Source organism: Serinus canaria, chromosome 4, assembly GCF_022539315.1.
Source record: "Serinus canaria isolate serCan28SL12 chromosome 4, serCan2020, whole genome shotgun sequence".
Taxonomy (NCBI): domain Eukaryota; kingdom Metazoa; phylum Chordata; class Aves; order Passeriformes; family Fringillidae; genus Serinus; species Serinus canaria.
Window position 1 is genome coordinate 65211861 of NC_066317.1, and position 22170 is coordinate 65234030.

Sequence of the window (22170 nt, forward strand, 5' to 3'; positions counted from 1 at the left end):
AAGAACACGAAAATGTTTCACTCATGGCCTGAGTCATACTATATTTGAAGAAAGGCTTGAGAAAAGCAGTGGCTAAAAACCCACCTACTACTCATAGCAGAGACCAAAGTATCAGCAAAGAGCTGGCCCTATCATCTCCTCTTAGCCATGGTTTAGCATTTGAGGCTGGAGAAAAATCCTACTGCATTACAGCAGTAGATGCCCCAAAATAGGCAGGGTGAAGTAAACAGTCTTGAAAATACTTTCCATGGGGCCATAAACAAGCAAAGCACAAAAGCAACACCATCCCCAAAAGTTAAATCATTATCACTGCACATCCTGCGGAGTACTGGGGTGGCACCAGGTGTCATGTCACATCTGCAATATTAAAAAGTCAGAACTCCATATGGGAATAAACAAACTGGTTATTTCTCCACAGGAAACAAGTTCCCTGTACCAAGTGTCATAAAAGCTGGTGCAGAGTTCCAGGGAGATAGTTGTCTGTAAAATACCCTAAAAAAAGATTACAGCAGAACTAACAGGAATGACATGCAGGCATCTTGTTGACTTTTATTCCTCATGTCTGTGTTTTATTCCTATTTCTGTGGTCCATAGAATATGAGAAAAAAATTAATAGATTTGGCCTAAAACACAGAAGAGAGCTTTGTCCAAATACGAGGTGGGAAGGATCTAGTGAAAAGAGTTTCTCCTTCAGGATATGCCAAGGATATGACATGGCTTTGGAGGAGCAGAGCACTGTCACAGGATCTGCAGTATTCCCTCCCTTGCTGAAGATGCTGAAGGGGGGCAAAAATGTCACTTGTGAGCAGCCCAGTGTGCAGCCCATCCTCCTGATAAGTGTGGAGCTCTGAATATAGGCAGGGCCAAAAATTCAGAAGAAAAGTTAACACAGGTCAAACAAACAAATAGCAATAACTACATACAAGGCATAACTTGTCTATTTGAGATTTAACAGGCTAAGTCATAGTTGAATATGTCCATGACACAGCTTTTGCCTAGAACAAGGCTAAAAAGTATCCAAATCAGTCCTTGTGAGACACACACGAGCTCTGACAGTACTGAGGATGTTCAGAGGCCAAATTCCTCTCTCATGAAATTCTACCCATCTACCCCTGAAGGATGTTGCTCTTTTGTCTGCTTATCAAGGCAAGGTCTCAAGGGGCCACCACAAAATCCTCCATAATTATCCAAGGACAGAGCACCCAGAAAACAATACCATCTTTTTGAAGGTCACACAAGCCTGTTTTTACAATGGTCTTGGTCAGAGTTTCTCAGACACCTCCCTAGAGGCTCTGAAAACCATCCCAGAGGAAAGGGGATGATGGAGTCCCTACAGATGAAGCCAGTGTGAGCAGGACACAGTTCCAATGCCAGGAGCATGCTCAGCACTTTGCTTGCATTTCAAATCAAAGACACAGACCAGCTTCTCAAAATTCACCATCAATATTTTCACTTCCCAGAAGTAAAGGCTGCTGCATCTTCCAAACCTCCTTGAAGGAAAGGGATTAACAAAACCACACTCAAACCAAAGTAGCTCACAAGAGACCTTGGCTGACACAACCCTCTTGATCCTGTTGCCACAAATTTCTCCTGGGTTGGAGTTTCTCCTGCCAAAGAACATGCCAGGGCTACCAGGAGGAGCTGCAGTGGGCTTGCAGTTGTCAGGAGACACTGCAAACAGAGCACAAACACTGGGCTGTGCTGGGGACTGGGGAGGCGTCGTTCTTCTCCTCCATCAGATTCCTGGAATTGTTCAGCAGGGAATCCCAGCCTGCATCTGAAGTGGATCCAAGCCCCTCAGTTCCTACCAGTGACCAAGGAGGACTGCCACCAGTTCTCCCCTCTTCTACTAGCTGCACATTCAGCAAAGGTGAGACAAAGATCCTTGTCTACTTCAGTGCCAAGGTCACTGTAATTTCTTCCAGCTTGAAAAAAACTCAATACAAAACCAACATGCCAGGTCACATTGCTTCTCTTTAAGAAGAGAAACATTCAATATTGGACTAAAGAAAATTCAACGAAGAATTTGGTGGTGATGCTTTTCCAAATCAAAATAGTTTCGCAATGGAGGATTCAGTGCCAAATATTTCAAAGCCTTTTGTTGACAATCAAGCAGAAAACTGACTCAACTCAATAGCTCAAATAACTTGACAACATTTTTCAGGGAAACAATGAACTGGAAGAAAAAAAAGCAATGAAAGTCCTATGTATCATTTCAATTGTGTGATAAACTCAGACTTAGTGGTTTGGTTGGCATGAAGAGATCAGAAAACCATCCATATTCTGCATTTTTTGCTCTATAACCTAACAACCTTCAGTGTGTCTGCAAGAACTTCATATATACACACAGTGAAGCAAGATCAAAGAAAAGAAGAAAAGAAAAGAAGAAAAGAAAAGAAGAAAAACATCAACTGCCTTTGTTGCACTGGATCATTGCAATGGAAAATAAAATAATTTGTTTCCCTGTAATTCACACAAAATATTTTCTGTACAGGCCTGTTAATAATTTAGCTTGATATTAAACAACAGCATTGTTTTCACTGTTTGTCTCCCTATTGTTCTGCCACTTGCTGTAATTTAAAACAACCCAGAAAAATCACAGACAGATGCATTGTGCAGAAGACAGATGTGCTGACCTACGCAGCACTTTAACATCTACGCCTGCAAAGTGCTTTTATGTTCTTTGCTTTTTCCTGCATATTAAAAGAAGATTTTCTTTAAAACATTATCTCAAGAGCTGCAAAATACATCCTGGGAGTAGAAAGTGAAGGGATAAATTCTGTGTTATCTGACTCCTTTTACTGCTTATTTCTCCCCTCTTTTCCTTGGCTTCGGTGCAAGGAACAGGTTCCATCCCACCAGAGCAACCAGAATAAAACTGACATTTTATGAGTGGAAACAGTCCAAGGATGGTGGCTTATGCTCTTAACAGCCTGACATCTCAACCTCTGAAAGCAGCAGTGGTGCTGCTTCCAGTGGCTGCAGAACACCTTAAAAAGCAGCACAAACTGACAATGAAAATAAACTACGGTTGCCGCACTGCTGGAGTCTGGCAGCCCTTAACAAATACAGCAGCGTCTGGGTGTTAAAATACATAAATCTGTCATCATTACCAGGCTAAGGGGTCGTCATTCTATTCTCAAAATAAAAGAACTGTGCATAATCAGTAGGGCAGGGAGTTCAGAACAAAGTACGCCTTTTACAAACTCTCAACTGCTGATAGATGGATGTTTGCAAGGGACTTAATGTCTTTAACAGGGTACGTTTAAGAAGGAGTGTAGGTTTCAGAACTCCTGGGATTAGTACTTTTTTTTTTTTCCTCTTCTTTTCCAATTTTATTGCCAAGAAGTGTATAATGTAAACACTCAGGTCTTCTGACTATGAAACCCACATTATTATAAAGAATGAAGAATCAAAGCCTTCTAGCACAATGATATTATTCACGAAGGACAACACAGACTATGTTCCTCCTCTCATCGAACAAAAATAAATTGGATTTTAGAATAGGTCTGTACACTAATTTTCAGCAGTTTTGTTGATTTTTATTTTCTTTTTTTCATCTTTTTCTCAATGTGGATGCCAAAGACAGCACAGGAAAGGCAGAGAACCAGACCCTACAGGAATGTAAAAATACAGCTCCTCAGCAACCATACATTTTAACAGGCAACATACCTACATGCATGGATCAAGAGGCAGCATGTGAGCAATTGGTGCTGTGTACGTGCACTTACACATAAAAATGCAGTCTCCAAAAACAACATTCAAGTTATACGTTATAAACTGGTCCAACTTGGCACTGCTCACTCTATAATAAATATTCTTCACTGTGCTTTAATTTACAAGTGTGCCTTTTGGGTATTTCTGAGTTAACTGATACCAAAGGGAAAATTTGGCTAAAACCCCACTATCTGTGGTATTTACTGTGCAAACTGAGGACAGCAGAGCTGTGTGGTGGCACAAGGGAATGGGGCACAGTGCTCTGGCACAGACCTCCTGGAGACACTGTGCCCATGAAGCTCAACTCATCTTCTGTGGTCCTCTGAGTCCAGTGAGGCCATGCTAAATCCTTCACTCCCAGCTTTCAGCAAGAAGCAGAGGGAGGAGCACAACTTCCAAGGAAAAACTGTCAGGAATAGGGGAAGACAGCAGTAGTTGTAGGGAAGTTAACAGACAGACCCTGCTACTTAGAGAAGATAAGCCATCTTAGCTGCTTGGCAAGGTGGTAGATATCTCAAAGCTGCTGATGCCCAGGCCTGCAATTAGCTTGATGTCTTCTCATTACTTGGGGTGCTAGTAATTAAAAGACTCCTAACTACTATTCTGCAGTCATAGTAAACCTTGACTGGGAATCTAGACCACCTTTGGAAAGCCTGCCTTCCACACACACATACAGATCACCAGCTTGGAGCAGGGACTGCCTTGGCTTTACTCAGGAACACAGCTATTTCTCAGCATTGTGGATATGCAGATGCGGACAAATCTCCGGCTGAGCACATCAGCACTGCACTGTCAACAGAGAAATTCCACCCACTGCCCATATGGAGGATTGCACCAAGACAGCTCTGATTAATAAAGTCAGAGATGTTTTTAGCCTCAGACAAACTGACGAGAAAAACCCAATATGAACACCACAAACTCGCTGGGATCAGAGGCTCTTTCTATTAATATCGTTTAACAGAAGGAAGCCATCAATTGCTCAGATCAAACACGGTTTTAATGTCAGCCTGCCTGGTATTGTGCGTTGCTTTCATTCCCAAACAATATTCATGCAGCAAGCAGAGCTGCAGCTTGCTATTTGCACGGGTGTAGCAGCCGCTACACACTCCAAAGCATCTGCAAAGGATTGTGGGCTAAATGCATCCATATGTCCTGCATGCCTGGGATTTACACTGGCTGCAGCTCTGGTTTGCCACAGTCTGCCACAGGATGGAGTATGGGGGGAAATTATATATCCATACATATATGTATGAATTTCATGCTTACATCCATGGAAAAAAAATCTTTTCATTTCCTTTAAATTGTGAACAGGTGTTGTCACCTTCTTAACTTGGCTTCTATGTTACAGCTTCACAAAGGCAAAAAAGAGATCTACCCGAAACAGTGAGGCTTTTGTTAGCCAGAACATGATGTATTGATAAGCATACTGTAAAGTTTGTTATAAAATCAAATGAAACTAATAAAACCGAACAAAGATCTTGTAAAAACTGTGGACATTATACAGCATTAGCACTGAGCTACATAATAGATCTGGACTTGGAAGAAACAAAACTGCTGCCCAGTTGTGGTATTTTCCAGCCTTTTACACCCGTTCACCAAGATCATCAGTCAAACCACTCAGTGTTACATTTTTGATCAGTCATTTTTAGGATAGTTACAGCTAATACTGGCACCCACATTATCACCTCTTTATGGAGCAAGCTTTTCAAGAACAAATTGTTATGGGCTGTTGTGACATCAGTCTAGTGCAGCACTCATCAAAATGATGAAAACTAGTGAAATTGTTTCCCTGTAGCAATGCAGCAATAGTCACAACACCTTTTCATTTCAGCATATTTCTTTGTCCTCCTTTTCTCTCCCAGGACAGTGGACATTTCACAGCTGTATACATTGGACAGGGAGTTTGTTGGACTCTGAGATGGATCTCTCAAATGAGGAAGAAGTGAAGTACCCCTGAAACTCAGGGGGTAGGAACACTGATTGTTTTTAGATTTCTTTTCACATGCTTGTGCTGTCCCTGAGCAGCACCAAGCTTGGTCAGGGTGTGTGTCTTTATGCCCACGCTAATGAACACTGAGAAGGAAGAGCCCTTGCTGGGGTGAGGGCATCATTAGTCAACAATGAGTCACTTCCAGTGGAAAAGGAGCTGCACTTCCAAGTGAACAGCTTTGAGCTACGAGTTTGCACCAAAACATGAAAATACTCACAGTTTACTGACTCCTCTACTCACTGGGATCCATTAGTGCCCCTTTCCAGTCTCTTCCCACAGGCTGGCATGAAGGATTCCCTCACCTGGCAACACCAGTAAGGCAGCTCTTGTTAAGAACCAAACCCCCACCTACACCTCCACAGAGGGTGACACGGTGGCAACTCATCACATGTTGACAAGAAGTCCTTGTGCAACCATTCCAGTGGCTGGGTCTTGGGAAGGCTCCCCTCTTCTGCCCAGCTCCCAAAGGCCCAAACCAATCTGAGCTTTATTTAGCACCACATCCATTACTAAGCATCAGTGGCTATGGCCAGATCCTCATCTGGTGTTAATCACCTTGCATGTGCACAGGAGGCCACCAGCGTAGATCCAGCTGCTGGATTGGGGCCTTAACAAACTAAACACGAACTTTGTAACTGTTTATTGTCACAAGGAACTCTTCATTTCCATCTAACAACTGACTAATCATCATTAGCCATGATTATATGCCCTGTGATTGTGTTAATGGTCCCACACTGGATGGACTGCCCTTTGCACTTCATGTTGAAGTAAATGCGCTAAAGACATTTTGCTAACTCCATACCATGATCAGCACAGGCTACACCACCTTGTTCTCAAATGCAAAAACTGCATTTTTTCTCCCTTTATTTTTGAAGTATTGACTCATTTCAATTTTTGCTTAGCATTAGCAGACCCTTGGAGCACACATTGCTGACTCAGTGTTGATTCACATCTTCTTGCTGAGCACATCTCTCTGTGGTCCCCAGAGTTTCTTAAGAGGCCAAAACCCAAACATAAATGAATTTGTCATGCTTTTCCAAAATGGCTGGTGGCACCTGACTCTGGGCTAGAAATGTTTTCTCAGCTTTTGCACTGTAAATGAATTCTGAGACACGGATTGATGACTTCATTGCAGAAGTGTAATGCAAACCATGTTTTACTGTACTTGATTTTTTTTTCACACAGTATTTTCTACTCCTACAAGCAGAAAAAAGAATGTAAGAATAAATATCCATTCAGACAAGGCCATGAATTTTTTCAGGATACTTATGCTGACTGTTTAAAAAAAATGGTTATTTTAATGCAAATTTTTCACACATGCCTGTTATCAAAGAGAGCTGTCTTTGGACAAGCTGTAAAAAAGCATAAAATAGCAGTTGGCTCAGCAGGAAAAAGCTACTTTAAAGATAAATCATCTGATGTCAGGGCAGATTCTTGAAGCAATCAATTGCAACAGACAGACAGCAGACATTTAACAGCAAATTTGATTTGTCTGAAAGTGAGATGTAGCTCAAATTCTGAACAGCCCATGAGCAGTTTAGGACAACAAGATGAATTTTTCCTCCTGCTCTTTGCATCAAGACTTTACTACTCTACAGTCCTAATGGGGCCAGGCACCAGAGGGGGATATAAAGAGGACAGATGATGGATTCTTCACCAAAATATTCCTAAAAAAAACCCCAAAAAACAAAATAAACAACTGCAGCAGTGAGAGATATATGGCAAGAAAAAGATATTCAGGAGAAGCTGTTTCTTGGATTTACATGCTGATTTTTTTTTGCTGAGATGCACCCACGCAAGATGGGTCCTTGGCAGTTTAAAAACACCAAGTGAAGCAAGAAGGTGACAGCCACAAACTCTTGTTGCTGCCTTTTTTTTCCCCCCTTTGCTACAGAAAGCAGCAAGAAACATGGATGCAGATGTGAAAATGGAGACAGTTTGATCTTTCATCACCTGGTTGAGCAACTGATGCAAGAAGTATTTACTGGCACCACCTGCAGCAATAGCCCCACATGTTGTAATGCTGGCACACCTTGCAGGATTTGGCCTACAACACTTCTGCAAGTGAAAAGTCCTCTGTGCTGTGTATTAGTGAAAGAGGTCATTATGTTACTGCATAAATATTTACCTATAGTCTTTCCTACAGCTGTTCACAAACAATTTTCCCTTCAGAGAATGTCCAGACTCCTGAACTCGGGATACTGTTTATTATTGCAGAGAGAGCAGTAATGGAGGTCCTCCAGCACTTCCATGTAAGAATGTTAGAATACTTTGTTTTCTCAGTTATTTTTGAGTCAGGAAAAGCTCACCTTTTTGGGCTAAGTTTTCCCAGGGAGGGCCTGGTGGCTGGAGTGTGGCTCCATGTGTGCAAGCTCACATTTTGGCCAAGCTGGCCACAGCTCGACAGAGGCTTCAGTTACACCACCACCTGCTATTTTTTTTCTGCAGAACATGCCTCCCTTCAGCACACAAGGTGGACAGTTTTCAAACAAGGAGTAGCTATTCAGCACTTTCTTTCTTCCTCTTTGGCCTAAAGTTTCCTTTTAGAGCACACTGGCAAGGAATTTTTTAATTATGCAGTAAAGAAACCACAGGTTCCAACCAACCACCCATAAATTAAATAAAGTTACTTTTCACACCTTTAGAATTAATTCAATTGAGGAAAAAAAAGATAAGATTTAATGAGCATCATTGAAAATATAATTTTTGGGGAAGGTATAGCACATTTGTTTTGATGAGCCACACATAATTCTCCAAAATAAGGAACCATTGTACTTAATAACTGCAATGTAATTAAATACTGATTAAAGTTCCTCTTCCAGCATTTGTAAATCCCTCTGCAGTGTAATTGGCATCCCAAATCTTGTGGTGAGCCACAAAAACTATTAAGGATAGCTAAGAGAGGAAATTGTAGTTTTGACTTATATTGGTAATCTGCTTTTACTGGCTTACATTTCATGCAGGGCTGTATTAGAGCAGGATTCCTTGGATCTCTGGGATCCAGGCCCTGCAGTCTGAGAAGATGGGGAAATAAGCAGGGCAGAAACCAATTGCTACCATCTGGGTTGGCAAAGCCTTTGTTTGAGATTGATGATCAAAACCCCAGAATAAGAGAAGATTCACTTCCAAAAGAGCAGCTAGGAAGATGCAAGATTAGGAGGAAAATACTTTAGTATGTGTTATGAAGGAATTGTCTTTTAGGGAGAGATTGAAGAGATTTAGACTCAACTCTGAGCCTCAGCTCCTATTTTATGTGGTCTTGGCCTAATCACCTGGTCTCTCTTTATCTCAGTTACCATCTGTAAAATCACTGTAATCCATCTCATCTGCACTTCCAGACTGAGAGGTTCTCCAGCCAGGCAAGCTGGAGTCCTGTCTCCAGACATGCAGAGGCACACCTAAGTCTGCTCTGTTAGTGCACTCAGCTGGCTGGCTGCAAGCAAGATCTGTCCTGAAGCCACAAAGGACATTCAAACAGCCTTACAGCAGAATTATTACATCTCACAGAGTCCAGCCAGGGAGCTCATCTCTGCCTCATCAGCTGGGCCCCCCAGTGTTGGAGGATTCACTGACCTTTTTATTCCTTTGTACAATGTCCCAGATTTCTGCTGGTTCTCTCTTCTATTATGGAATACAGTGGCTAGTAAAAGCTAAGATTAGTAAGAGTTAATAGCAGTGAAAGCAGGCAGAGAGGTTGGATGGTGCTGAATTTAGTCACAGCTCTCTATAGGATTTGTAAACCATCACCTTATTCTGCTGCAGCCTCCATGTAAATAACACAGGGGTGACAGCTCCTCACTTGCCAGTGGTGTGGCAGAGCTCAGCTAGAATTCTACAGCATAACTCCAAAACCTTTCAACCAGCTACTGAGTATTTTCCAGATATTGATTAAATTTCCAGAATGCTCTCATGTCAACATGAATTATATTCTTTTAAGTCCTAGTGTTTCATGAATCATTTAATGCAGTTCTAGATCTAATATCTTAACCACCTTGCCCATGTCTGACACCTGTGTGCTTTCACATGTTTGGTGTTAGCAGTAAAGCTGGAATAAGAGGGGCTTTTCTCCTTTGAAGGAGTGGGAAAATAGAGAAGCCATATGGTTCAAAAGCCTAATGAAGTTTTGTCCTTTCCAGAGCACAAACAAAACAGCTCCATCAACTTGATCACCATCATCAAAACTGACATGCAGTTGGTTTTAAAACACTGCCTCCTTCTCGAAAACCAACAAGGGATTGATTTTCTCTCAACCAAAAGTATTTTCACCAAGACGAACATGAGCATCTGGTCTTTGCATTAAATGTCTGGGTCCTTTGAAAGAGTAAGTCAGTGATACCTTGTGTTTACTTGCAGAGCTTGACAAGAAAGACACAAGGGGAACATTTGTTTTCAGGGGAAACTGCTCCAGTGAAAAGCAATCGGTTTGAAACGCTACATGAACACAACTGCACCACCAGAGACAGGGGACGTAAGTAATCCATCAGAAATGGTCTGAGCAACAAGAATGCACAAGGGCACACTGTGAGACAAGGAAAGAAGGTGAAAAATAGTACAAAAAGTACTGGTTTTGGCCAGTATTTACAACAAGGATGCGTGGAAATGAATGATACTTCAGCCCATATGTCTGACACGGACTTAGGTTAAAGTTACCCTTTTCTTGGCACTTGGGGATCAATATTTGTTTGCATAGGGCTCAATCTCACACCCACAGAGGCCAGTGGGAGCTTGCCATTTCCTTCCATAGATGCCTGATGAGGCTCTAAATAACTAGGGTTTCTGCCCAGGGCTTTTCAGTGCCAAATATAATGAATACTATTGTTCTTAACACAATTATATTTGATAATCCAATTTCCCTGAGCAACTGAATTGGAATTTTTGTCCCAATCTTTCCTGAATTCTAGTCCAACATTTACCCTGTGCCTCCTGGCTTTTTGTTTTCATTTGCTTCTGTCGTGCTACCAAGAATAGGCAGAGCCTTCTTTGACTTACAGGTACCTTGATGCCTCTACCCTGGAATAATGGGATATGGCTTGAGTTTTATAGAATACAGAGAATGACACAAGAGATCAAAGACTTTGGCAACCTCCACATACTGCAAAAGCACAAGCTGGACTGAAGCAGTCTCCTATAGCATTCATTTCTCCACAACCAAGAGTTTGGAGTCTGTACAGACATGACTCTGTAAGAGTATTTCCACTTCACCCTGTTTGTTCAGTGTAGCACAGAGAAATGGATAAATGTGGCTGAGAAAGAGATGAAAGAAAAACCAAATCCTCAAACTATGTAAACTAAGACGACTTTTGCAGCTCTATCCCACTGATGCTACAGGAGTCACCAAAGGGTTTCCCTCACAAAAGCATCTCTTTCCAGATAAGATATTTACATTCTGGTCCCTTTCTTACACTGGCTGTGCAGAAAAGTGCATTCTCCAAGAATCACCCTGTTATCAGGTGATAATCCTCCATCAAGCAGCACCAAGTGTCTGCTACATGCCCTGAGCCCACAGCAGTTTTCCCTCCTGCTGCAAAGAGGAAAAAGGAGAAATGGAACAAAACCAGGCCAAGAGCCAACCAGTAAGCAGCTGGAAACTACTCTAAACTCTGTCTTCACTCCACCATCTCAGAGAAACAGAACTTTGTAGACCAGATGCTCAGGATCAGGCAAAAGGTGAGCAAGATATCTGATCTCATCCCCTGCTTTGTAACCCTCCCCTTGGCTCCCTCAACATCCTCTAACACATTGATCTTCACCCAGCTATTTTCCTTCTTCCAGCCAAGCACCAAAGAGCACACTTCTGTGGCAGCCCCTGCAGAGGAATCTCTGATTACCCAGAGAAATGTCTCTGGGAGACTTTGGGAATGCTCAGCCCAGCAAGTGGCCCCAAAATCTCATTTCTGGGCCAAGCAAGCCTTTTGAAAATGGTCAAAAGCATTGCCAGTGAACCCATGGCCACTGAGACAGCATCTGAGGCTTTTTAGATCCTGCCTCCACCAAAATGATTTCTCAGGAGCTGAGCATCCCTGGGTTACATGCCAGCTCAGAGCTTTGTTTCAACCCAGATATTATTATTCCTGAAGACACCATGTTTCACAACAGCTCAGCACATGGATCTTCCCGCTGGGCATTTTCATACGGGTGCTCCAACATTTGTTTTGAGAGCTATCCTGTTCCAACAGCAAACATAAAGATCAGTGTGACCTCTCCTTATCACACAGCCTTTCCTGTGTGGAATTCATTGTGATCTGGACCCCAGTGGCCATTGCATCATTTCTGTTTATGTGTAACCTTTGGCACTCTGCAATCTTATCTGCCTGCAGCCGGCTGCAGCAGAAGATGCGCAGCAGCACCGCCAGCTCTGGCAATCCTCAAACACTGGAAGGGGCCGGCCAAGAGTGGAGGCCAGTGAATGATTAGCAGAGCAAATCTGCAATCTCGGACAGCTACATGGAAATCAGCTCTGTCCCTGTGGCCCCAGAGCAGGTGAGCCTGGCTTTGCCCAGCCCCACTCACCGATGACGATGAGGGTGTAGTTCACGTTGGTGCTGCCGAAGCCGTTGGTGGCTTTGCAGATGTAGGTCCCCGCGTCCTCGCTCTCCACCTCCTTGATTTTCAGCCCTTGCTGGAGGATGCGGAACCTCGTCCAGCCGCTGTGGATGGTCCGTCCGTCCTTCATCCACATGGTCAGGGGCGGGGGGTCGCCTTCCACCGGGCACAGGAGCTTGATGGTCCTGCCCAGCCTCACGGACTGCCGGTGAATCACTTTATCAGCAATCCTTGGGGGGCCTAGCAAAGAACAGAGACAGGAACAGCTGTTATGACTTCTGCCAGTGACACAGCACTGATTCAAAGCTGAGTCATCAATCTGGCCACTACACTGACTGCTACAGAGAATAGAAGGTGCTTACCAAAAATCACTTACAACCAGGGCTGAAAATGTCAGCAGCTACAGAGGGATACAGCAAGACCTGAAGCTGTAGCTTTGCAGCTCATGCTAACCCACCACTGGTTCTGAGGCACTATTGCTTTTCCAAAATTTCCAGCATTTTTCTGTCGCAAGAAGGAGCCCAACACACAAACTTTTCTGGCAAAGAAATTGTAGTTGTTTTAAACTTAACACCTATCCTGAAGGTAAAATTAATAACAGGAGTGGTACTTACAACAAAACACTGCCCCACACCCCCCAAATGTTTTAATTCTTTCATGTTGTATGTACAGTAATTCCCTTTAATAGTGACCAGATGGGCTTTATCTGAGACACTTAAGCCTGCAGTTGTTGAACACAGAACATTCATTGGGTAGTGCTTCAATAAAAGACACAGCTTAGCCTGCCATGTTAACATTGCTTATAGTCCAAAAGGATATTTTTATAAATTTCCTTAGCAACCCTGCCGGTTTGACCCACTTGACAAATATTTGCTCTTTGCAAAAGGTGATAATTTAATACAAAAGAGTGTCCCTGGAATGTCAGACTAAAAACACTGTTTGCCACATGATAACAGGATGCACTTGGACAGGCCAACAATCAGAAAAAAGAAGCGATAAAGACTCCAACAGTGGGAATGCTCCCATAGCTGAATTCCAACTGAAATTCCTTCCCAAGGCTCTGAAAAGTTGAGAGCATTTTTCCTGCATCTGCCTTTTCTGCCTTTTCATTAATTGCACAAGTTCTCTACACAGATTGCAATAGCAGTGCTCTTCCCAGAATAGTCTATTAATGGGTGTGATAATAAGTGCCCTGTTCTTGCACAAGGACAAAATGTTTTGCTAAGGATTGCTGATGCTGAGTTGCACCCAAAACCCACAAGATGTTTGTGGGATTTGGAAATGTTCCCTCATATTTTACTCCTGTTCCTAATGTTTTGCAGGATTGGACCCACAGGGAATAAACTACAGAGCTCCTATTTGCACTTCCTCGTGACTAATTCCTATTATTCCAAAGTCTGCTTGATTTTTCCTCAGCATGACTGAGGCAGTACATGCAGTCCAGCTCCTGAATGACTCCAGAGCTGCTGTTGCAGTTACTCATGTTGAATCCCACCCATGAATTTTGCAGTTTTGCTGGTGAAAAGAAATTCTGTTCAAGCTGAGAACAGAGTGGTGAACTAGCTTGAAATTTATTAAAGAGTTTAACTAAGAGGCTGGTTAAATCAGTGGGTCTTAGAAACACTCAGATTCTGATGAACTCCTAATGACCCAAAGTAAGGACCTTGAGAGCACTTATTCTGAAAAAGTCAGAGATAACAAAAATAACAAAGAAGGCAAAGATAACACCAACCCCTTCACATCTTCTGCAGTCACCTGTGGGACAGACCTTGGAGGTGATGGTATCCTCCCATACTCTGGAACTGGCAAAACACCATGAGAAATCCTGCCTGTCCAGACGTTCCTAAAAATTCCAAACCATCCTTACATTCTTCACCTTGTGAGATTTCCAACCATCTCTGTGGATGGAGAGACAAACCCAAGGCCTTTTGAATGCTGGTCTGACACAAATTGCATTGCTGAATATTTTATAGTGAAAATCCACCCATGAAGGGGGGCTATGTGTGTTGCCTTTGATAAGGCAGAATTCACAAACACTGGGTGAGAATCTGCCCCCACGTTCTGTTACACTTCCCTACATGGAGCCCTCACTCAGTGCAAAGGAGCTGAAATGCCCAGACAAGTCCACAGACCTGTTGAAATTCTGGGTTGGCCCTTGGAGAGGCTTTTTCTGACTCAGAGCCTTATCAAACCAAGTCAAACTTTAAGAGCAGTTTCACTGCAACCTGCCTGTGAGCCAGGACACTACTTCATGCATATTCAAATGACAAAAACAGATCTATAATTAGTACTGGGGAAAAAATGTTTGGTGCAGGGCAAGCAGGGACAGTGGAGAGAGGAGCACTCTCCTCCCAACTTGGAAGCCTGCTGTAGGCTCCTTCAAAACCCCTTTCCTTCCGACATTCATGGTGACTCCTGATGAATTTGGAGACCTGCAGGAATCAGATAGTTTCCCAGTCACGTCATGTGCTTCTCTGGGGCAGCCTGCACAAGCGGGGCTCCTGATGGCACCAGAGTTGCCTCTGGATCTGTCACATGTTTGGGTCAGTGGTAAGCTTGGTCCTTCTAAATGCCATTTTCCTTTGACTGACCTTTCATTCTGAGGAATTGTTGGATCAGTCCCTGTCACAGGATCTATCTGCAGACCTTTATGACATTTAGAAAAGGGTGCATTTCTTAGAGCCATTCTGCCTAAAAACATGACTGCAGCTCTTCATTGGCTCCTCCAGCAGCTTTCTCAGGAACAGGAATAAAACCTTCTCCTCACTCTTTTTTCCTGCTGTGAATTTTGCCAGATACAGCATGCACTTCTCAGTAGTGTACAGCTCTAGGACAAAGATGATAAGGCCTTGTTTCTGCTGTAGGTATTTCCATTTAATTACCTATCATCTTTGCATTAATAACTTTCTGCTCAAGCAGTACTCTCTGGAATCAGTGTTCTGATGCAAATATCAAGCGCCATGGTAATTATTACAATACTGTAATTTACTACCATGTTTACAAAGAACCACAAGATAATTCAGCACCTTCACATATGCCAGAGGCTTCAGACACCCTGGCAAACCAATGGTTGCTGGACCTCCTGAAGCTGGGCTACAGCAAGAATAAAATATTCTCATCACAGATGTCTCTCTCTCTTTCTCATGTACAGGCATTCATTGGGTCTTATTTCACTACATATCTGTAGAGCCCTGCCTTGGGATTGCAGCAGTGACGGATGAATGCTTTTCCAGTCAAGACACACTTTGGCACATCTCACCTCTGCACCATCAGAGGCATCAGGGGAGGGAGGCTGCAGAGAGGGGTAAGTTTGTTTTGAAAAAAGGTCCTTCTCCAATATCCTCTGGGCAGCGGGTGCTACTGACACAGAGCTGCCTCACACACTATTATCTAGGCAAAAACATCTCCCCCCTCTGACTCCAGGTATTAAACTGCTCAGCACTACTCAGGTTCTCTTGGAAATTAATGTCCGGGGTTTCTCAATAGCAGTTCCATCTCCTGCTGCATGAACAGAGCAAAAAGATGTAGTAAAAACATGCTGAGCCTGCCAATTTCCTGTGTGCAGCCCTGCTACTGACAGGAGCTGCCCACCTTCCAGAATTGGCCCATAATATGCCAGGGGGTGGCCAGGAGAGCAGAGTGCCCAGTGAGCCCTCTCAAGGCGCTGATCTGGGAGTGTCCCTGGTGTCTGACCCTGCAGGGCTGGGGCACGTGTGCGCTCACAGCTGAGTGTGCAGTGTGGGAGCAGAGCCCAGGACACGGGCCCTGCAGGCTGGATACATATCTACAGCTGCTTAGCGAGGCAAAATCCCAGCAAAGCACCTGCTGCTTCACCTACAGCTGCCAGGGAGGTAAAAACAGGCTGAGCCCTGGCTCTGACTGACTTCCCATCCCTCGCTGCTGCCGGCGTCTGTCCCATGCTCTAAGGCAGCAGTAAAAGGCAGATGAAATTACTGCTCAAGCAGCCAGAGTCACGATCTCTGCTGCCCTGGGCTCCAGCTTAGTGTCATGTGTGAGCAGAAATGCTCTAATCGAGTGCAATACCTTGTGCCTGCTCACTGTAGTGCTGCTCCTGCCTTGTTTGTGGGCAAGGCAACACCCCAAGAGCTGGAGAGAAAAACCGTAAGGGATCGTTCTGAAACCTGAAAACATTTCATTAAACCAGACTGTTAAAACAGTGACTTCATGCATTTACCAATGTAAAATTAATGCTAATTTGGATCATCTTTCTGGCTAGGGGGGAATAAATCCTGTCAATTGCCATGTGCCTGCACTCATGGGCCAAAGCTCCAGGCTGGATCCTTTCTAGGTGGAGCAGCGGAGAGCAAGTGCCCTCTGGCCCTGAGTGTAAATCCTGGGGGACTCCCTACACTGTGATCCCCCCAGCTGCTTACCCATTAGGCAGTGACTCTTGGAAACATCAGCCTCTTTTAAGTGCCAAGAATCTCCAATCTGTGATGCTCCTGGACATAGCAATTACTTCCTGCAGCATTTTTTCATGGGATATGGGAGAAGGGCATGAAAATAAGGTCCTAGGTAGATATTCCATCCAAGATTTTTAAGCATTTTTGTAGTCAGGAAGGGTGAGGGAACTCTTGCAGTTTTCCACCAGGCAAGGACAGCTCTCTATGGCCAGTGGGCACTGCTTTTAAGCCCCATCACAGTGGAGAGGGTGCAGCTGGTTCTACAGCCTGTCTGAACAGAAGGAACTTGCTCAGAAAGTTAAGCCCCGCCTCAACACAAGCCCAGTGGGGGCAGGTTTTCTTAAGTCCCCCTTGTCCTCAACCCAACAATTTGAGAGAATAATTTTTTAGTACTCTGTCTGAGGGAGAAGGGTGGGATTTGACATCTGTGGATGTGACTCGGGAAGAAGTTATGAGAATGCAGCTGCCTCCCCCTGCGCTTCGTTGTTATTCTTTCTCCAAACGCAAACTAAATATAACTTTGCCCCATAACATTCAAATAATTTTAGTTACTAGCAGGGATCATGCCTGGAGTTCCAAGGGCCAGGGTGCAATCAGGCTTAAAATATAATTTTAACAATCCAGAACCTACATTTTCCACCAAGTTATTTTCTTGCTTGTAGTTTCCCCATGTGCAAATACATATAAACACAACCAGAAAGAAACCAACAAGCTCAGCCAGATGCCAAGCTTTCTGTTCAAGATCATATAAACTCAGTCAAACATTAACAAGGAAATGCCATGATCACCTCATTTGTTTTAAATATTTCTGCTCATATACATGCAGACAAGTGTGCAGATTTATTTGCCTCATTTACGAATACAAGCAACTGGAATCCCCATTCTGTTCCATTATATAAAAGACAGACTCTACACCTGTCTTACTGAACAGCTGGGCAATTTTCAATTTATATCCACTATCCTACACCACAGAAAAGCCCCACTTGCTGCTCTGCTACTGACACTGCTTTACTAGCATTCCTGCTCTCCTCCCTTGTGCCTTGGGAAGGGATAGTAGCTGCCATTTCTTGGCAAAAGGAGTTATGTAAAACCCAAGAAAGCCTCTTTGCTTTAGCAAACAGCTATTTCCAGGAAGCAGCAAAAAAAACCTTCTAGAAGTGTATTTAAGACACAACAGTGGAATAGCCTAGAGCTTCCTGTCCATATTTCTCACAGTCAAAAACACACACACACATGTAATTATATTTTCCTGGGCTGCACTGCAAAGTTCATGCACTTATTCAACTCATACATGTAGTAAACATGATTTACAGCTCTGTGTGAAAACCCTCTAAATATATGGTGTTTTGATAGTGACTCAAACCCAGCACTATAATTTAGTAACACCTAGCAGTGAAAGCTAAATGATTTCCCACTCCACATTCCTAACTTTCCATGAACCCCTTTTTACTGCTAACCTGGGGAGGAGATACTGCTTCTGCAATTGTTTGGACTTATCCTTGCTATTCCTACAACTAAACTGCACACTAATATCAAGCTTCACATATGGTGAACGCACCAGCACTGACCCATGTCCTATGAGACCATTTGCCATCATACAGTTCAAAGTGAACTTTATTAACACATTAAACATAATTACAAAGAGGAAATTCCAAGGAAGGTCAACAAGCCCGGACAGTTTCTTGGAATGGAAAGTAATTTATAATATCCACATACTGTATTGTAAAGTTTATAAAGAAGTTAAATAAGTTTTAAGAGCCCCATGGGTTATGTATATTTTATTATTTAATACCAAACACATTCACTTTCTATGTAGATAAGACTTCTTTTGAAGTGCTGTGTTAGCAAATTAGCAAAGTCATTCACAATGAAGCACCCAAACAACCCATCAACACATGGAATTAGCATGAGGGGCTGGAGTACCACAGACAGTGTATGTCCTATGAGGAAAATAGAGCTAAGCATAGAAATGTTTCACTACAACAGTGAGATGACGGAATTGGACAGAGGTTACCAATCAAAGTGCTCATCTGGTGTAAACACAATCTCTTACACCAAAACTTGAGGCAACATTTGGGCTTCGCCATGCTCATCACTGTAAAACCTGAGCTTCCAAAGTCTTTTACTGCCAGGGAGGTTCAAAGCAAAGTGGATTTTCTTTACCTTTCTAACACTCCAAAATGTACACAGGCAGCTGGAAAGCACTACCTAAAAGCCATGTTTGAAACACACATCCAGAGTTGCCTATCTTGGGGTACCTGCTGCTGCAAAGCTGGGCTGGACAATTCCTGCTTACAACCAGAGTTTAACCGCTTCTACAATAGTTTAACCCTCTCTGCAAGACCAACGTGGGGATTATGCACTCACACCCTCTGCATATCATTAATATCATTATTTGTATTGACATTCAAGCTGTAATGATGGATGAATAGACTGAGGCCTGGCTCTGCTAGGACAAACTCTACCAAGGAGCAAATCCAACAGGGAAGGCTTTACAAAGCAGTGCTGGGAACAGTTTCAATCAAGAGGAGTAGGTGTTCCTGAAAGAGAGGAACTCTTGGCTCTCTGCACAGTTGGAAGCCATTACATGGAGAGCAGAACTGATAAAAATGCTTTTTGAGAGAGATAAAAGGATGAATGTGTTGCCCATGTATCCCATTAACTAATGGAATAAGTAGTTCAAAGGACTGGTGAATCCAACATCTTTTCATATTTTCAAAACAAAACAGTTTGCATTTCCAAAAGGTATGTATTAGCCAAGTAAAGTAGGGGTCAGCGTGGGGGTAACTGGTCCAAACGCTTTGGTATGACATGAGGAGATCAGATTAGATGAGCTAATGGGTCCTTCTTGGCTTGAAAACATAGGCGCCCACAGACAAAAACAATGCTTATCAAAAACAATCAAAAGATTAAAGAAAAAACCAACAGCATCTCCACAGAACAAAGACTCTGAGAGAGGAACACAAAAACACCACAAGTATTTGCTGACCAGCCCCAATGGCTGGTCAGGCTTAGGTTTGGAAATCATGGACTGTTTGCAGAAACAAGCTCCAGGCTTGGGTGCATGGCTCAGCCCAACAACCTGATGGAGAAAGCAGCTTTGCAGATCCATTTCACAGCAAGTGAAGTGCCATATCTTCCCTTTCTTCCCTACCTCTGTGGTAGGAGTTGCTTCCCTGATGAAATGATAGCAGAAAAAGTACCTGCCATATTTTCACATGAGTAATAACTAGCCCCTTGTGTGAAGGCTGCCAGTAAATTTCCTACTCTAGATGTTCCAAAACTAAGAAAACTAGAATACCTGGGAACGTGTTCCATTTAATTAAGTGCCCTGCATACACATTTCACTGACATTTAATAAAACAGTTATTGTATGTTAAACTATTGGCACTTGATTATTGCTCAGATTTATTAGTTCAACAACACTAGATGAGATATGTATCTCTTATGTAGTTTCTAAATCCTTTGAGCATATGTTTTCAATAATCAGTTGGTATTTATTTAACATGAAATTACCATCTTATTAAATTAAATGTGCATGGGTGACATTCAATTTCAATTGTTGCTGAACATTTTTTCAGCAGCAAAAATAGTAACTTTATCCCTCAGGTTTTGAGGTAGCAAACGCAAAGGAGAGTTAGGATTACTTCAAATTACTTTTGAAGAAACAGACTTCATATGCTGGAAAGTTTCTAGTGTGGAAGAAAGGATATTATTTATTGTTTCTCAAGTGCTGCCAGTGGGATTAGTGTGGGCCAAAGGAGAGGACTAATATTTCTACTTAAATGCTAAAATTATACTGACGGTGCAGTTCAGGTATGCAGCTCAATGGATAATCAGAAAACCTTTTGTAGAGAAGAGATAAGTACAACAAAGGTGTGTTGGCACACACACCCTCACAATCTATCTCTTCCATTCCCATTCAAGAAGGCAGGCCCAACTAAAAAATGCCATTCCTAATTTGTTGGGCATTTTTTCAAAAGAAATGGCCTTAAAACATGGCTTCAAGGTTTGAAAATTAGAAGGATTTTTTTTTTCTTTTTTTTTAGGCTGCTATTTCCAGGAAGGACAAACTGCCTGATTCTGGAAGAAAGCTAGAAATCCTCTGGCTTGAGGGAGGATCCAGAACCCAACTGAAATTCCATAGCCCCAACCTGCTTTCTCCAAACCTCCACCATCTCCACCACAGGTCACAGAGGGACCATTCCTGCCAACACAAGACATTTGTTTGCTTCCCATAATCTCTGGGAAACAATCCAGTCAGGCAGCCCTGAATTACCTTCTGGGTTAGATCTACCCAAATTTTAACATAAATACCATTGTACTGTATTGCCCTTCCAACTGTTTCCCAACCATGCAAATCCTGCTTCACAAGCCCAGTGGATTTTCCAGCCAAATCGCCCACATCTTAAGGACTTTCAGTAAAACAAACCAAACACTCCGCAAGACTCAGTTTAATTTGCTTTTTTTTTGTAACAAACTCCCATTCGAGCCACCAATAGCAACCACATTCCCAATCCCCAGGCTCCAAAGATGGGTGTTTATTTCTGAGACAACCTGCTCTGACTGCTGTCCCCTTCTTTGTCCCTCCTCCCTGCACACAGCATTTTGTCACCTATCCATTTTGATCGGAACAACTCCTAGAAAATAGGATGCCCAAGTTTGCCCAAGTTCACATTTGGTGACACAGGCTCCCCTTGAACCTTGGTAGTCAATATTTAACCCAGTCTGAGCAGTGTGCAGGGGGTTTAATAAGTAATTTGATGTTTCCCTCGTGGACAGGCTCTTGTGTGAGCACTGTGCAAGCAGGAAATTGTAAGTGTCATTGTTTATGTCTGCAGGAAAACAGAAACCACGATGGGTGACTCTGTGCCATACACAGGAACGATGCAAACACAGACCTTCAAATAGCTGGTTTGCTTTCCTGGTAGTCCACAGCAGCAAGTTTTCAGTCATTGACTGACACAGAAGTCTTTTTCACTTGTATCCAAGGAACTGATTTTCCTCAAAATATTCTTAAAAACCTTTTTAACCAGAATTCACTCTAAGGTATAAAAGTGGAGATGACTTTAAACTCTTCCATCCACTGCTGGTTCCTACTGGCCTTTCCCAATAGCCAGGATGGAAAAGGTGTGATTAGTGCACTAAGGACTCAGAAGAAAACCATCTTGAACACTCACTCTTGATCATGAGACACTGCCAAAATATCCCTAAGCCTTCTGCTGTTGGGAAATCAGTGGCACTGCCCTGCATGGCAGGGCTGCTCTCAGCCCTCCCTTTCCTCTGCCCTCGTCTCTGGGGGCTTCTATGTTTGGTCACCACAAAAGCGTGGTAACAACTGTTTGATGGTGACCACAAAGAGATAAACACTGTGGTATTTAAGAACTGGAGATATTTTCAGAGGCTTCTCTAGAACAGAAAGCATTTCCAGCTGAATGGCTGCATAGCAGGCTTGGTATGGAGCCTTTGGCAGAACTGTTTTCCTATGTGAAAATC

At 43.0% G+C, this 22170-nt stretch overlaps 1 protein-coding gene across 5 annotated transcripts in view; it reads right to left on the reverse strand.

Moving 5' to 3' along the window:
• FGFRL1 (fibroblast growth factor receptor like 1) overlaps positions 1 to 22170 on the reverse strand; it is a 167483-nt gene that overhangs the window by 74085 nt on the left and 71228 nt on the right. For all 5 annotated transcript variants that reach the window (XM_018923885.3, XM_018923881.3, XM_030239367.2 and 2 more), the window contains exon 3: positions 12218 to 12490. In XM_018923885.3, coding sequence (XP_018779430.1) covers positions 12218 to 12490 — 273 coding nt within the window. The remainder of the gene's footprint in view (positions 1 to 12217; positions 12491 to 22170) is intronic.